Here is an 18,288-nt window from a genome sequence, read left to right as displayed (position 1 = left end):
GCTAAGGGCCGCTTGAAGTTGCTGGAGCTTGTAGGGGGCTTGTTGTGATTTTACCTTAGGTCCGGATAGTATTTTCAACCACTCGATCTGGATGCTTTCCAAGGCTGGGTCGTGACCCAAACTTCCTATTTTACTTTATTAATTCATCCACTAAAATATGTCTCCCGAGCAAATAAAGCTTTCACAAAAAGTCAAAGGAGCGTTTTGTAAGGAAAACGCAGCACTCTGGCCAAAATAACTCTACGCTCAGTTGTTGATAAACAACTTGGTATCCACTAAGAGTTCATGCATATTTAGCATTTTAATTCTGGAGTTTAGTTTTAAATTTAGCTGTGTTATTTTGCAGGATATTATTGCGTAACGCGAGCCTTCAAGGAATAATAATTCAGTGATTATTGTTATTATTGCTATTTTCACTAGAAGGCATTAGTACATTAATTTCAAAAAGGTTGCCAATAGCATAACTGCCATGTCCCCATAATTATAACAGCACCAAAGTCCACTGTTGCACAAAGGGGTTCCGAGAGCCTGTGCAAGATATTATGATAGATTTGCTTTTGTAATTGATGAATGCCTGGCTGCATGTCTCGTTGTTTATCACATATCCTTTTTATATTCGGTACACGATTACACCATATATCACAGAGTTGATGAAAAGCTACATTGCCCTGGAATGTAAAGGAAGTGTGTGTAACGCATACAGTAAAGGAATAGAAACAATAACCCTGTACCAATATCTGTCACATATTGTTTCCAGGCACTGGTGTCTCTGGATCGGTTCTCTACGGGAAATGGCGTGCATCTGTACTTATTATTTAAGAGTGTCTTTGTTACCTATAATTCAAAGCTTATGCTGCATACGATTTTGCCATCAGACTGTTTGAATCGGCCGCAATGTTTGCAACAAAAACAACGTGTTATCTTAAGCTTGTCCGCCTCCAGCTTGCGGAGAGCGCGGGTGAGTGAGTGAGTCGGTGTGTGTGTGTGTGCGTGTGTGTGTGTGTGTGTGTGTGTGGATTTATATAAAACAAAAAAAAAATGAGGATTAAAATAAAACAAAAGATCTGCCGATAGCGGTACTAATTCTGTTTTTCTTTGGCTGTCAAGATGCCTGTGGCCTGTCGGATGCTGCCCATATAGAAAGCCTGCAGGAGAAATCTCAGTGTGCTCTAGAGGAATACGTGAGAAGCCAATACCCGAACCAGCCGAGCCGCTTTGGCAAGCTCTTACTGCGGCTGCCTTCCCTCCGCACCGTGTCGTCTTCGGTTATTGAGCAGCTGTTCTTCGTCCGTTTGGTAGGTAAAACTCCAATTGAAACCCTCATCAGAGATATGTTACTGTCGGGGAGCAGCTTCAACTGGCCTTATATGTCCATCCAATGATGAGAGAAGGACTCCCCCCTCTCCTCCCACCCCCCACCAACCCCACCACCACCCCACCCCCACCCCCCCCCCCCCCCCAACAAAAAAAAAACAGGCATTTTAGGCGAGCCTCCCTCTCTATTCCAGGACTCGAAAGTTCCTATAGGATCATATCTGTGAAAATAAAAGGACCTTCCAAGAGGCCAAACTGTTGACTGTGGGATTTATTCTGTGAAACAAAAAAGGAACTGAACTGCATCCTATGTAGAACCACACTTACCACAAGCAATGCTTATCATTTTGTAAAATATTAGTCTTTATTTTCCATTTTTTTGTAAAATTAAACAAAAACATCGTATGCGCATTTAAAAGACAGAATCAAGAGATTAGGGGGAAAATAACATTTTCCAAATAATTATAAATTGTCCTGTGTCTATGTATCTATATCTGTTTTGTATTTTTTTTCTGGTTCAAAACCAGGTTTCGTGTGATTCCTATACTAATAATTTTTGATATAACCTTTTGCTTCTTATAATGAGTGAGATTTATGTCGTCAAAGCTATGTTCTCCAAGAATTAAAATTGAAATCAGAATGGAAAAAAAAATAAAATGAATTTAGCACAAAATAAAAAAAAGCTTTTTGTCGCTTTAAGCGTACCAACTGGCCTGCAATCCTGGCGAAACTGAACGTTTTTTTTAAAAAAAGTGATCAGATTGAAAGAGAGAGAGAAAGAGAGAGAGCACTGCGAGATGTTAATACAAAAAAAAAACGTGTTTTCCGAACTGTCACACACTGTGGGCACTCTTGAAACACTTTTTTTTTGATTCCGTGTCTATTCCCACTATCTTTATAGAAACAAGAGTTTGGGCCGAAGTGTCCAAGACACTTCTTTGATTTTTTTTCACAAAAAAAGTCTGAGAGCTCTGAAGTTAGGTTAATCTAAGTTTTTGATATGTGTTCAGAGCCGACCTTGATTTAAGTCTCTTTTTGTTACGAGAACGAGTTGTACCCTCAGTTGTCGCCAACTTTCCACGTGGCAAAAACTGCATTTTTTGTTTGTTACCCCCCACCCCCCACCCAACCCCCCCCCCCCCACCCAGTTTTTTACAGTGTATCACAACTTTCGTATCAGTACTGTCAAGCCGATTTTACCTGTAGACTTACTTTAAAAAGGAATACAATACCTAGAAAAAAGTACAGGCGTTTTACCCGTGCAAACAACGCTGTACATTGGCATTGTCCTGTGGGTATGATGGAATATTCTTGTAAAAAATGGTTGTTATGTTGGAACAGTTACAAAAGTGATATAAAGAGATCTATCGCAGCTGTGTCTGTGTTATCTGTTCGGTGCTGATATTCTTCTCCTCTCCGTGACCCACAAAAGGTTTTGAGGGAACTCTTATTGCACAAATCTATGACAATTAATTGGCGGAGCATTCATAATTATATACTCTTAGTCATTTTATAATTAATTCCATTGAAGTCATGTGCTGGGTGTATCTGAATATAAAAATATTCGAAAGAAGATTTGAAAGAGCCCACAGCTTCCAGACAGTGGCTTTTGGAGATGTAAAGACTGCAGTGCCTTTGCTCAGTAGAAGGTTATGCAGAATTCAGTTGCTGCTTTCATTAATGTTTTATAATCCGGGTCAAAGCTCCAGCACACACTGCCATGAGAGAGCTTTCTTTAGCAACTCTGCATCAAAAATAAACCTAACAACCGACCCAGAGTAAAAAGAGCACGAGGCACAATGTGAATCGGGAGAGTGGCTGGAAGTGTGTGTGTGTGTGTGTGTGTGTTTTAATTTTCCTCTATGTGCTCTCAAGCTTTCTCTTTGCATTTAACGAGATCCTGCTATCTGGCCGCTTGGGGTTTTTAACATTCTCGACGCAAAGCTGCAGGATACACAAGGCGATGACTATAGACACTTTTAGATGGAATAATTAACGACGTAAATAGATTGTCTATGTATGTCCTGATACGCATGTATTAGAAACACCCATGACCACAGATTGCAGCGGTAACACATGTACATACCTGCACACCCGCGTCCATAAAGAACCAGAAATAGGCAGAGCTGAACCGTGGCTGTACACCTCTTGGTTGCACTTAACATTACGGATATTTCAGGGTGTTTTTTTGTTCCGATCAGAGCTGTTTCACTTGGCTCTGACTCCAACTTATTGTCTGGTTTTGTTCTGAGTATTGCCCCTAGGCCCCTCTTTGCTTCAACCCCGACTTTTACATTACCCTTTTACCACCGCCCATCGACATCAAAGCCCTAATATATAATGATTTTTCATCGTTTCACCGTTAAATCCAATTAAAATACTATTTAAACTTGTTAGCATAGAATATGACAGGGGCGTCCGGTGATATTTCATAACACGTCAGGAGCTATGGAAGATAGCGGCTTATTTCTAAATACAATGTTTCTATTTTGCAGCACAATTCCCAATTACAGGACTTATTTGAATTCACTTATATAGACAAATCTGCTCTATTTCATGGCACTGTTCACCAGACCCGATGGCAGCCTGATGTGTGACCACCTTGTGTTCTTTAATACCGTGCGATATCATTCTATAGAAATTAATAACTTTGATGTTGTCTGTAATGATAATTAAACACTCTGTTGACGCAGCTCTGACACTATATAAACACCGCACTCCGTGTGTTTTTTTGGGGCTAAAGGTAACTTGTACGTTGTGCAGAATATCTGCTAGATTGTTTTAAAAATATATATTATTTTTAATTGACACCTGCTTTTTAACCTGCGCAGTCTTTTGCAGGACTGATGGTATTAACCTCAAACCTAGTCCGTTCTAGACTCCCTACCGGCAGTTCTCCTTCTTCCTATTATAATTGTATTTTATTTTTAATTTCCTTTTCAAGAAATTCAACCAAGCCGCCATCTGAGAATCCTCTCAATGGAGTATACTCAATGAAGTATTCAAATATTAGCAAATCCTTGAAAAACCAATGTGTACACCACTGTTGCAAAACATTAATGTTTAACCTGGAACTGAATGCTAATTTCAACTTCGTGCTCGTGAAATTGACATTTTTGAGTTGCATTTGCCTTTATGTATTGTGTTTCAGTCAAAGTAAAACATTGATTGATTGCAATGGGGGGTGACGAACATATTTATTGTTAAAGGTTGTTCTTTTCTTCCTGGAGAAATTGCAGCCCAGTGCAATACTTTAATGGTGTGTGAAGCCCGGCTCATTTAAAGCAGATGGAAGCAAACAAACATGGCTGCCTTTAACAGACTTTAGATGCATTTGAGAAAAAGGCACTTCTTTCCCTCAGTCCTTCCCTGTGAAACAGACAAATAGCCCAATCCCCTTGGAAGCACAATCTATAGCTTCATTTCTGTCCTCATAATTCACTGAACAAAATCTAGAAAGTTTGATGTGTGGTCAAGTATTAAATGATCCGAAAAATGCGTGTGCCACACTTTCGTTTCCTGGAGACAGTCCTCTAGTTATTTATAATTGTTTAATTTCACTTAAGATATATATGTACTACAATAAGTTTTATATTAAAACTTCTGCCAAGTGTCACTTTAATGAACCATCTCTCCACACTTCGTCGAGCACACTTAAATGTAGCTTTCTGTTCCCTTCTCCATTTCAGATAAATCCCACTGCAAATATTTATGTTTTTTTACTATTCTTTTGTTTCTTCTGACAATAAAATCTACTTTGGTTTAAAAAAAAGAGTGAGAATATTCCTATTTTTTTTCACTGAGACGGTTTTAATAAGATGTTACCTTTGACTTTTACATCTAAACTTTACAGCGGGGTTAAACACCAGACAGAGAGTGGATTAATGCTGTGACTGCGAAACAAACTACAACAATTTAGGCTCTTAATTAAGAAGAAATGTTTCTTTCCTGTCGGAATATTCCGCGGTTTCATACATTAAAATGGCCAAAAAAAAACCTAGGATGCACAAGAAAGGAGTTTGGGACATTTTAGCTGAGCCAATATGCTTTACATTATCCAAACAAACTAAAAAAAAGCTGGTCTTTTTGGGAGGGGATGGGGAGGGGGGCTTTTATTACTGCTAATGATAATTACTCTTTGAAAATGGCAATGAACTATTAAATAACACAAGGAAGGTGCTTGTCTTTCAGTATGATGTTAGTGTACTTTTAATAAAACGTGAAAACAGTTGTATTTTGTTCTTGTAATAAATCATGTGCACTTGTTTGCAATTATGTTTTGATTCTTTTCACGATACGTTACATTGATTTGTGGACCCAACAAAAACAAAGTCAAGAATGACTGGATTCGGGACTTCTGGGTTTATATTTTTTACTTAGTTTGCCTGCATTTTCTTTCAATCATTCTGTCCAATTCGTGCTCTCTTTTTGACCGAATCTTCCCTCTAACAAATCGTCCGACCTCTCAATTCGCAGTTCGCCTGATTTTTTAAAATGCACCGATATCTCGTTTGCCTGAATTTTACCACCAGCACCTCTTCTCGATCTCTTTCCCTTGAACTCACCCATAAAAAAAGAAACCTTGTCTTCTTTCTTCCCCGTTTTTGTTTTGCATTTGCTTGAATATGTAACCTCGTCCTTTGCTCATTTTTTCCCTTTTTGAATTCACCCTTAAACACGTGATCTGTTTGCCCCCATTTCTTAGCCCTGAATCCAGTCTCTCAACCAGGTTGTCCAGTCCCTTTTAAGTGGATTTTAAGCTGCTGTAACCACAACGTTTGTTTAAAAAATCAAAAAGGGTCTCCCTCAGGGATCCAACTATGCAAAGGCTAAGCACTGTCTGCCTGCCGTTTGAAACATTTCTTTTAATAACTGTGTATATATTACAGTTCCAGTTGAGTGAAGTGAATTTATTTTCATACCACCTGTCCATCCTTACTGCTTAACTCTGTCACTATTTTTGCACTTTTTTAAAAAAAAATCAAATTAAAAAGACACTTGATCAGCTTGATCTCAAACTGCAAAGAAAATCCATTGGTATTACGTTCAACATAGTTTGAGAGAAAGTGAAAGATTCATATTAATCCTCAAAAGTAGTTTGTTTTAAAACACTCCACTTAAATTGAACCCCCCACCCTCACCCGCGTGTTTGCGTAAAAAAGCTGGTTTATTTTACAAGCACATGTCATTTGTCAAATATGAGAAGTATGTTTATCTTCTAATACGTTTCCATTTAACTTCTCGCATTTCCAAACCACAAGTATTTTCACAAAAAACAACAACCTATTACGTGCATCAACGCTAGAATTTCCTCAAATTCTGGGAAATCTCTGCACCAATGCGATTTTGCATTGATGCGCTGGTCACTGCAGCGATTGACTGACGTTTGGACTTAATGCTAAAAATTCTGGGTGAAGGAGTGGAAACTAATAAAACTCTTTTTAAATTGTGATTGCTCTGGATACATGGCGTCGCCGTGTCTTTCACTTAGAGAGCCAAGAGTTTTATTCCTAAATGAGTTAAAGACCCATTTACCGATGTCGTGTTCTATTCATCAACCTACAAGTCGAGAGTCTAACATGAAACTATTTGTTTGCTTACACAACCAGCTGGGCGCAATTTCACGTCTGAGATATCCATCTGAAAGCAGGTCTCATTTATTATCCCCACTTGTCAGAGAATACATTTCAAACCCATTACACCGAGGATTCCGAGTTCCAGCACCCCTGTCCCACACACAAAAATCAGCAACCCCAAATTTCACATGATGTACCTCACTTATATTTTTTACAGCGTGTGCAAGGACACATCCGACAGTTACAGTCTTGGGTACCGAATTGCAGACTTTGGCTTGTTTCTCTAATTGAGATTTATTTCGTGGTTGCACTTAGGGGAGGAAAGCTACAAGACTTCTAGAAAAGTTTGCTTGCCCGTTCTTCACAGACACAAATAAAATGCAATGTCATTTATTGGATACTTCATGGATCGAAACATTGTGTTAGCTGACATCTTCTCCATGTATCTATCATCTGTGTTCTGAATCAATGTCCATTCTAAGGTATCTCGTGTAAAAGACACGGGCTCGGCCCTATTGCAGCGGGCAAGCGGTTCAGACTTGAATCAGGGATTATTAAAAAAATGTAAAACAACCACACAAACACCACAGTCAGGAGAGAGACAGATGGAGCTTGATACAATGCTTGTGAGGTACAATGTCCCCATCGAAAAATATTTGTTGAAATGGTATTCAACTAATAGGTATATATCCTGGTGTATTAATACAATGCATTGCTATAAATATTGCTTTCATGTTTGTTGACAAACTGAATTGAAATAAAGATGCTGTACAGAAAAATAAAATAAAAATAAGATTATTATCAATTCTCTTTCTCTCTTGTGTGTGTGTGTGTGTGTCTTGATAAACCAAATGCAGCCGGGCTATCAGAGGCTAGTCCATTCGAAGGGAAGATGATGGCTGTATAACTGTGTATATATCTTCTTGTCTACAGAGCCCAAGATCAAGCTTAGGCAATGGATCAAATAAAAGCTGCAGGATATAAAATATCCCAGTTGTGAAAGGCTTCTCCAAGAGGGTAGCGGGGTGGCTGCTGTAAGCGATCCGTTTGTGTTGATTTAGAAAGACGTTTGCTGTATATAACATTCAAGGCTGATAATATCATTGCTCGGGCAGATAAATAAAGCATTCATTGCCCAAACCATTGGGTCAGTTATCGATCCCTGTGCACACACACACACACACACACACACACAGCTCCAGTCTTCACTGCAAAGCCTCATTAGCATTCCCGGCCCATGGTCCTGCATTGACAACTAACAGAGATATCTATGTCCTCGCTATTTGTTCTCTCATTTGGTGTTCATTCTTCTTTCTGCAGGGGCTGAAATTTCCACAAATGTTAGTGATACTATTGTATGGAAGAAATAATAATCAATACAGTTTGGGGGAAAGCATGGGATTGCTCAGCAGTAGCGGGCACATGTGTATGTGCTTACATGATATTTCGCCTGGATTTGTGTTTTCTGTTTCCAGGCTGATAATCACATGTTAAATGGATGAAATGAATAAAGCAATCAGGCCATTTTCTGGCACCAGGCATTAAATTGTGGTTTCACACGCTGTGTGACGCTACCCATTTCTTCAGCTGTCACTATTCTGTCTGGGTTTTCCTTCCCTGATTTCACTTTAATAAGTGCACACATTGAACAAGACAGAATGATTCTATGGCGAGTCACCAGCAATGTGTTGAACCCGAGAAGACACTTCGAGTGTACCTGATACCCTCAATCCACGCAACTGTTCACTTGTACACTATTTATTCTCTACAACAATTGTTACTATTTCTGCATCTTAACTATTATAGGTTGTAAACCACAGTTATTTAATGAACAAAGCAATCTCTAATTGCCCGAGAATTGCAAATGCGCAGAATACACAAATATAGAAGGATATTGAATCCAACCTTTAAAAAGAGAGATTGTTATCATTCTGAAACTTCACTTCCAAGTTTTCTCCCTTATTCTCTAAGCCCTGTTCCTCGCTTGCTTTGTTGTTTTAAAATATGCATGTCGCTCAGGAATGCCAGTCACGAGTCCAAACTTTGTGTCCAACCTCCCACATGAAATGATCCTTTTATAAGGAACCCGATATGTCTCAATCTGCACTTAACTGAGAACCTGTGGGTATGGGGCGGCAGTCCCTTCTCAAAAACTCAGCACCGAGATTCTTCCCAAAACCCCAGGCTTTTTCACAGGAAAGAAATCTAGCAAAAATAATTAAAGGAGGCAGCGGCCAGAGGGGGATGTCTGCAAAAAGTAAGAGTTTTATTTCTTTTGAGATTGGACTTGGGTTGTCATTGAGTACAAATTTATCAACACGTGGCACTTGCATTTGAGTGGTGTTTGTGTGTATTTGTGTGTGAGACGCAGAGAGGGCGACTGAGATAGAGTAAACAAAAGCGAGACTACAGAAAGTAAGGAAGAAAGGAAAACGGAGTTGATTTATAGTGCTGTGATTCTGCAATAATGAAAAGGTGAATTCACAGGAAAATGCATACGTCAGAATAGAAAGTGGTGTATGAAGAGATATTTAAGACGGAAAGCCAATAAACAAGATGAGAGAGTGAAAAGAAGTGAAAGGAAGGAGATAGAAAAAAAAGAAGCTTTTGTTTGTAGACCTGGGGTTCAGTGCATGGCACAGTAAATGGAAACAGGCAGATGACAGAGTCAGAGCAGAGTGGAAAGGTTTCACTGGTAGATCTGACAAGGCACAGAAGATGCTCTCGGCTCGAGTTTCTCTGTAGTCTTAGTGCAACGAGTCTGAACAGAATGAAACTTTTAACAGTCAGGAGAAATGTCAGGAGATTCCTTCTGCCATATCTCCTCATCACCAACAGTGACGTCAAGACATTTCTAAAAGACATCACGTACCGAGTGCAGGACGTGTGTGTCTGTATAAAATACCTTTATAAATTGTGTATTTTCTGCACAGGCCGCACTGGTGGGCATGCAAAGATGTGGCCTGGACCATGACGTGATTGATGTGACACCTTTCCTTACTTTCACCACATACACATATCCTAACACATCGTGAGCAGACAGTCCAATCCTTACTGGGGCTGCTCACACCTTGGCTTTCTGAGATAATACCGCAGCCGTTTGAGTATATAGCAGCCAGGCAGCGACTCCTTAATCAGCTATCTCTTTAAATGTTATTTGAAAACATTCTGCTGCAATTACACACCATGCTGAGACCAGTTTTATTAGTGCCCTGCTTTTAATGCAGTCACACTTACTACAAAGTTACCAGCACTTGTGTTGATAACAATCCCTCTCTCTCTCTCTCTCTTTATCTTCCCTATGGATAAATACACGCACACTGTCCCGACTACTCTTCCAGTTTCCACACAATAATTTGAAACTTCGAACTGTACATTCTCAGACCAAAAAGACGCACATTTTACAATTCCGTTGTTCAGTATTATAAATAGGGGAAGCGACTGCTTATAATGTAACCATTTTATTTAGGGGCAATATGCACACGACAGTCAGGACCGTAAGGATGAACGTACAAGAATGTTACGTTTCAACATTTTAATAATTTTAGCAATTTCTCCGATGGTTTAAAAAAAAACTCCGAGGTGCTCGTTTGATAGATCTGGTTTACACTGCAACGTCGCTGAGTTTAATGTATCTAAACTAACAGTCGTTTAGCTGACAACATGGGCGGACTAGAACCTTTCCAGCCTAATACATGTGTCCAGTCACTATATGAAACCTGAAAAAAAATAACATCTGACTTCCTGAAATGTCATGTGCGAGGTAAGTCTATTTTAAACGCTGAATCCCTTTTCAAAAGGAAGAGGATTTCATGAACCAGCACACACAGAGGTTAGTGCATTCAGGACATGTTATTATTACGTGAAACCAGAACCGTTCACACACCGTCTTTAAACATCACAGCATTTGCTGCCTCGGAGCTGCAATATACACAGCGATTTTTTTTTGAGAGCAAAAAAATGAGATCTGTTTGGCGAGCAGTAATGTTTAAATGCGAATTTGCTTTAATGTAATTGTACATGGGGACCGACAGGCGTGGAGGCTGGGTGAATGATGTTGTGGTTAATATTCTTCTAATTTAGAATTTATTTACCTAATTTCTCAGCATGGCTCCTATTTTTCTTTATAATGGATGGCTAGAGCTTTTTGTTGGATTTTTTTTTTTCGCCTTCACGTTTAAGCTGTAGTGTTACAGATTGAACGTGTAGCCAACTATACATCATGATATAATCAGCCTTCCACCCCCCACCCCTCCTCCCTCCCTCCCCCCCCCACCCAACACACTCCCCACCCCCTTGAAGGGGGACGCGGACTCTTACTAATTCCCCAATATGTCTATAATAAAAGCGGCGCAGTCTTTGGTGAATTAGCAGCCTCAATGTTTCGCAGATGTGCCACTTAAACCAGAACTTGACCCTATGATTCCCTCGTAAATAATCCACTACTAAACGTTCCCGTCAACATACATTTTCCTACCCAAACAAGCAGTTCATAAGGGAAAATGCAAATGCATAGATTTAAAAAAAAAATCACAGCCACACAACCGAACAGAAAATACCTTGAGCAGCAACACTGGCAGCAAGTCGACACGTTTTTTTTTAAAGATGCGCCCAGGTAGAGGCTATTTGCCGGGCCACGTCCCAGAGTTTAATCTATTTGGCTTATTGCTGATATTGAGTCAGCCATATTTAATTTTAATTCATAGAGAGACTTGCTGCGGTGCCAAACAGCAACTCGATAAAGATCCTACAAGCCTGAGACGCAAACGCTCCAGGGAGGACATCACTAGCTGTTTGGTGGCACTTTGTGGCCTACATACCGTTGCTATGATTACAGGAGAACTCCGTCTTCTTGTGAAAAAAAAGAGCCAAATGTTTAATCTTTGTAGCATGTTGCCTTAAAGCCAGTTCCAGACCGAGAGGGTTTTTTTTAGAGTCAGGGAGACAGACAGAGAGGGAGAGGGAGAGAGGCGTTGTGGTGGGGAGGTGAAGAACGAAGGAATAGCCCTTTTTTTTTCCCTGAGTGACATGACCTCTCTGTTCAAAGGCCAAGCAAGAAATAAACGCTCCTAATCTGAATGGGGGGCGAATTTTTTTTTTCAGGTTTGAAATCTTTTCTTTTGAAATGGGATGAATTTGAAGTCAAGGAGCAGTTTCTCCTTCTGGGCAGCACAGGCTTTTAAGGAGGGCCCCCTCCCCCGGAGAAGCAAAAGCGTACAGTATTTTTTTTCTTCTTCCAAGGACGTTGTCTGTTTTGCATTTTTATGAAAATTAATTCTGTGTACGTTGACAAAATCATTAAAATTATGTTAGCAGACATCACGTGGGGGTTATTGGGACAGGCTGGACAGAGGGTGGACAGAGCCAGCAGGGGCATGCACGCTTTAAGACAGGGGGTCTTTATTAAGTTGGAGCATTTAGAGAAAGAAAAACGAATATCTTACAAAGCTCGCACTATACTACTGACAACAAAACCTGTCAGATCTTCACTCCTTCTTACTAGAAAGGAGACAGTGTCCTCATGTGAACACCTTTCAAAGCACTATTACAGACGTCTTTGTGAATACTCACTTTCTGAAAGGGAGTCTTAAATACAAAGGGCAGTTACGAAAATTCGCCCCAAGTAAAGTTTATAGGAAAGTTTCATTCACACTTTAAACAGCCTTTGTTTTATTATGATTATTTAACTTCATTGTTGCTTCGGAGTATTTATTGGTTCGGGTGAGGTTTCAGAAAGCTGAGCATATTTAAAATATTCTCTTCTGGTTGCTTTTTTTTAAAAAAGAGAGAGAAAAGGGGGAAAAAAATGTTGTTGTGGTTATTCTTTCTGTCCAACCAAACAATTGACCCCTGTTTACTAATTGTTGCTTTGCGGCTTATACATTAACGTCCCCTCGAACCATACATGAGATTGCTATGTGAAAATGTAACTCACGCTTTCCATAACATTAAAAAGACAGCAGCGAGGAAGGACAAAGGACAGTTTAATAAGCTATTACTGGACAGGAGCAATGTGGTGGTTTAATAAGAAACAAGAGGAGGAGGGGGAGCTAAAAACATTCAGGTGAAGTTCATTTTTTTTATGAACCACATCAAAGTACAGTTTGAAATCCCCTGCATTCAGCACCACGTATGCTTCGTAAAGTGGGGAATCTTTGTTTGATATATAGATGAGAGCATGAAGGTAAGGCGTGGTGTCACAGTGCACACTCTTCCTAACAGTGTACATTCATGCACAGTGAGGTTGTGTAATAGAAACAAGCATGCACTTCCCAATGTGAACTGCAAATCTTAAATCATCTCCTGCAGAATATCTAATTTACAGAATCACCTAATATGGAATTACAAATATTACAGCGCCGGCAGCATGAAATTAACACCTTTTACTAAAAGGAACATTTCGACAGACGTAATTCAGTCTCATTATGTTGTTTTCAATTGATCCCACTTCAGTCGCCTCTTTTTTCTCTGTGAAATTCTCCACTCATTTATCACCAATATTTCAGCATGTAGTACACCAGCAAAACCAAAGGACAAATCAGAATATAAGGCCATTGCCTCTCTGTAACGGGATTACAATTAGTGGACGTTGTAGCGCCACGTAATCACCAGATGAAAATACATCAGTGGAAATAATTCTGAGCGCCGCTGGCACCTTGTGGTTTTCTTTACGAATCTTATAAACTGCTGCTACTGCACACAACGTGCTTCCAGTGATATAAAGACTTTGCGGTGTACAGAAGCACTGATGTCGATATGGTCCTGTTTGTTGTTTTTACACTGTTTTGAAAATTGCATGTGCACTGGGCGAGTAACACAATAGTTTCCTGCAATGTTGGCTTTGTGTGTTAGCGAATCAGCGTCCCAGCCCCCACCCCCCCCCCCCACTCACCCCCCCCCCCCCACCCAAAAAAAGCATGAAGATTTAGTGTCACTGTAAATTTACACCAATTTGTTCAGAATTCCATTCAACATGGCATTGAAGCTAAACACACCTCACCCTGTGTGTGCTGTGACTTTTCAGGTGTATAGTTATCTTTTTTAATTATTTTCTTCCACTGGGGTCTCGCAAGGGACTTCATCACCAGTGACTGAAATTATCAAAATAATAACACAACACAATATGAGCCTGTCTTTCCCCTTACCTAAATATCTCGAAGGGGAAAACAAAGATAATTACCATAGAAACAGCCACTATCAGTCTTAAAAACAAGCTTTCTGATGGCCCGTGTTTCTGGGTTTACAGTTCTCCTCTTTTCGTTCTTTTGTTCAGTCGTTTTTTTTTCATATTTGGTAAATAATAATCTCAGACTTGCTTTCCTTTGGCGCAGGGCGATGACCATCAATCTATTTGAGTACGATAGTGACAACATAGCACAGAACTTATCAGTTATGTAATAGAAGTGGGAATTTTGCTTCCAATAGATTAGACGAAAGAATAAATAATTAAAATATTGTCTAACTTTAGGGCCCCGTTGATGCAAAAATGATATTTGTTTGACTTTAAGATAAAAAATAAACTATTCCGCTACAGTAAAGAGGCGGAGTACAGGAAACAGACATGTTACATAATTTACTGTCAATTTGCCGCTAACAACCTCAAATTACTAATAGCAGTGATGATAATCTTGAAAGAGAAAGGAACCAGAAAGAGTTTCCAATGTTTTTATAAATTAATTAAATACTCAACCTTACTTAACACTCCCAAAGATGCCAGCGCTATGCAATCACAAAACATAAATATTTTACATTGCATGAGCTATTTTAACGGGAACCCGCCTCAGCTAAATAAAATGCCATTCGAAGTTATGTGCAGGAGTGAAACGCTCTGAATGTTTGCTTTGTTTGTTATATTTGTTTTGAGATAACATCTTACGTGTTTCAAGGCCGAGATCAGCTTTTTGATGACTCGTTCTAACCATAGTGCTCACATTTTCCTGGGCATAAAACATCAAATGTTTTATGGTTGCACATATTATTTAAGAGAATTCACATGATTAATGACGCGAGCTATTTTTTTCCACAAATTTCGCTCAGAATTCAAATGCATTTTAAATCGCAAACCATGCTGTTTTAATGCGATTTTGTAACAGGCCGTGTGAGTATTTTAATAATGCACTTTAATTGTTTTCACGCCGGCAATTCTGAAAGAAAATAACATAGCGAGGTGGTTAAAAACAGTGAAATGAAAAATGCTTCAACAAACTTCGAGGTTTTAACGATTTTTAAAAAAAAATAGGTCCTTCCTTGTGTGTTCTCTGTATTTGTATCAAAGCTGCAAATCCAACATGAGGTGTATGTATATGTGTATATATATATATATATGATCGAAATTCTTTGGTTAATAAATTAGTAATCGGAACATTTTCGTCTCACGGTTGTTCCACATCCACAGTCAGCATTTGCTAACATTGCTTAGAGATAAACCCAGAAGATAGCAAATGCAGATATTAAAATGACCGATTCAGGTTTAAAATGAGGAATATCTGATGATGTGGATAAACGGGTGCAAATGTATTGCAACTGTTTCCCTCGATCCGCCGACTTGAAAGCAATTATTCCTTGCATTAATTTTACTTTTGAAAATTGAAGGTTTAAAAAAAAAAGCAAAAGCAAGTTACTAAATAAAACCGCTTCATTTGTGACAGTTGTATTCGGCATTTAACATTCTCTGTTTACGATCAGCAAACAATGATACATAATAGATAGAGAGAGTGATTGATAGATTGATTGATTGATTGACTGATAGATTGATAGATAGATCTATAGGTACATTGATTGATCGATGGCCGAACAGAACCATCTATACATAAATGTGTACTGTTGGTGTTCTGCGGTGCTGAATGGTTAATGTTCGACTTTTCAATGGAAACTATTTCTTTAAGTAATTTTATTGCAATAGATTTCTGCTCCTGTCCGAGGCGTCGAAGCATTTGCATGCAGCATATTCAGAGTTGTTAGACGGCTTGTCTAAGTGTGCGGTGCTGTGATCTTCAGGGACTGGTCTTTTGCTCGTCTCCGTTTGAAGCCTTGTCTTCAGTGCTGCCTTGTAGTTCCGAGATATGTGGGCTAGATGGCGCTGTTTTTCGATCCGCTTAACCGCAGCCCCAGGAGCTGCTGGAAAACATGGTTTCAAACTGTTCTCCTTTAAGGTTTATTTTAAACGCATTCGCGCACATTCGCACAGCTGTCCAGATGTTATCGATTTTATTTTTTTATTTTTTTTATTTTAAAAAAAAGACAATTGCAACTGCCCACTTCGTTACACCGCGTTTGTATTTTCGAACAAATGCACAGTCGTTGCAGATCGCAATGTATTAGCTTCTGATTCAGTGAGTGTTGCACTGTATTAAATTTCACACTTTCTAAAAGCAGCACATGGGGCGTTGGGCATTTAAAATATTTAAGGAATACCTAGTTCACGATGCCCTAAAATAATCCATTATATTACAATTGATTCATATCAATTAATCCCTTTTATTTATGATAACTAACCATTTTAGCTTCTGAGTTTACTTTTTACCACCATAAACCCAAATATGATTATTCGGCAATATCATGACAGGAGCGCTGTGAGTGCTTAACAATGTACCTCATTGCGCTGAGAACTTTTTTCGGAGTACGTGGAAAAAAAAGTCACCCAACGCTGCCCAGTCCAGGGCTAAATAGTTTATTTGCTTTGCAATTGATAAACATGGAAGTAGCTTCCCGTACAGAAATGCATCAGATTTGGTAAAAGTGATTCGCCAGGGGCTTGAGAGAACTAATTGTGTTTATCGATTTGACAGAAAAATTCGATTTGTAATATCAAATGAAGCTTTGAATAAAGATCGTAGAATTATTCTTGTAGCACCGAGGATTCCCTTGAACCTCAAACAGAGCCAGAAAATAAACGACAGCGAGAAATAAACGTAAACTATACTGTAATAACAGAAAACAAAATTAAATCCCACTGTTATAGCGACTACAAACCGAACACTTATTATATACACGGATCAGAAGGGAATTATTTAATTTTCTGTAACACATAGGCAAACATAAAATCATTCAGATGTTGTTAATAAATCGCAATAATATAAAATTGTTCATTTGTAATGGTGAATTTAAGCATTGATCGAGTGTGTCTGATAAATGTGGTTTGTAGATTCGTAAATCTAAATTTAAGCGTTACACATTTTACACCGTGTATTTATTTTATTAACGAGTGCCAGTTAATTCACGATCAACATAACTTTGAAACTGTTTTGGAATTAGCCTGTCTTAATTGTGCCGTTGACTGTTTGAAAGAAGAATTCGTATTTTTGTGCAAAAATAATGCAATCAATTTGAGACACGCAAATGGTTTAGGGACAAAACGTAATTTTCCAGTCTTTGTCGTTTCATTTCCTTTCACCTCTTTCCATCGATTGCAAAGAAAGAGAGAGAGGGGGGTGGGGGGGGGGGGGGGGGGAGAGAAAAGAAAATGTGAGATGCAGCAAGTATTCGACACATGCCTTGAAGTTAGCCTTTTTTTTATATGCAAGAAAAGTTATCCTATATTTATTTCACTGTGGATGCTACATCTGGTTTGCATTAGTTGGGAGATGGTTGCGGTTATATTGTAACTGGAAGGCGCTGAAAGCAATAGCAGGGCTCAGACTGGACCGCAGCAGAAGTGCAAAGTGCCTTCAAAGCCAACATCAGCAGCAGCGAGAGATTAGAGGCTGAGAACAGCCATTGCACACCTGCACTGCCTTCCAGCTTCTCAAAGCACCAGCTGCAACCAAAGCAAAACAAGTGCAATACTCATTCGATTTATTGGACAGTCGACTTCTTCCGTTGACACACTAAGGGTTAAATGGAGTTCAGTTGCAAAATAAAAATAAGATAACCTATTTTCTTTGTTCCAATTAATATTAATATGAGCGAATGCGCCTTTTACGCGTGTTAATTCGATACAGATTTTAAATACGAGACATTACCCGTTTCCCTCTTGTCTCCTATCAGCTGTCGAACAAATAACACTGCAAACGGGATCTTATTTGTTTGTTTTTGACGAAATGGAACAAATGTCCATCGTGATTTAAATAAAATTAGTTTTAAAAAGTTTTTAAGGATTGTTATATGTGTTTCTCCACTCTCGGCCAGACGCTATTTGAACTTATTCCGGCTGATTTATATTACCAAACCCATGAGTTCGATATCATTTCTTTCTCAGGTAAAGAGTTTTGATCCATTAAAACCTTATCGATCGTGTTTCTAAACTAACTTCAGCAGATTTTAAGAGGGGTTGAATCCGAAAGTGCGAGCTTGGAAGTTCTCAGAAAGTTTTAATTTGACTTAATTCTCGAATAAATACTCTGAGTAGGAAAGAAAAACACATGTATTGTATGTAAAAAATGTATTTTTCCTTCTAGAT

The 18,288-nt window shown here is 38.9% G+C and overlaps 1 protein-coding gene and 1 long non-coding RNA gene across 4 annotated transcripts in view; both read left to right on the top strand.

Annotated features, from left to right (window-relative positions):
• The window catches only part of nr2f1a (nuclear receptor subfamily 2, group F, member 1a), an 8,209-nt gene extending 2,623 nt beyond the window's left edge, over positions 1–5,586 (top strand). Inside the window, exons 3-4 of one of the 3 annotated variants that reach the window (XM_007893064.2) lie at positions 1,108–1,295; positions 4,259–5,586. In XM_007893064.2, the coding sequence (XP_007891255.1) occupies positions 1,108–1,295; positions 4,259–4,282 (212 nt within the window). In that variant the 3' untranslated portion in view covers positions 4,283–5,586. Of the gene's footprint in view, positions 1–1,107; positions 1,432–3,809; positions 4,025–4,258 lie in introns of those variants that run through there. The other 2 variants (XM_007893061.2, XM_007893063.2) reach the window with 2 other exon arrangements.
• Positions 5,587–8,997: 3,411 nt separating this feature from the next.
• The window catches only part of LOC121848889, a 44,413-nt gene continuing 35,122 nt past the window's right edge, over positions 8,998–18,288 (top strand). The window contains exon 1 of the long non-coding RNA XR_006085022.1: positions 8,998–9,147. This is a non-coding gene — a long non-coding RNA (uncharacterized LOC121848889). The remainder of the gene's footprint in view (positions 9,148–18,288) is intronic.

This window comes from Callorhinchus milii, unplaced genomic scaffold, assembly GCF_018977255.1.
Source record: "Callorhinchus milii isolate IMCB2004 unplaced genomic scaffold, IMCB_Cmil_1.0 Scaffold1, whole genome shotgun sequence".
In the NCBI taxonomy this organism is placed as follows: domain Eukaryota; kingdom Metazoa; phylum Chordata; class Chondrichthyes; order Chimaeriformes; family Callorhinchidae; genus Callorhinchus; species Callorhinchus milii.
The sequence above is the reverse complement of the archived record's forward strand: the minus strand, read 5'-3'. Positions and strand labels throughout refer to the sequence as shown.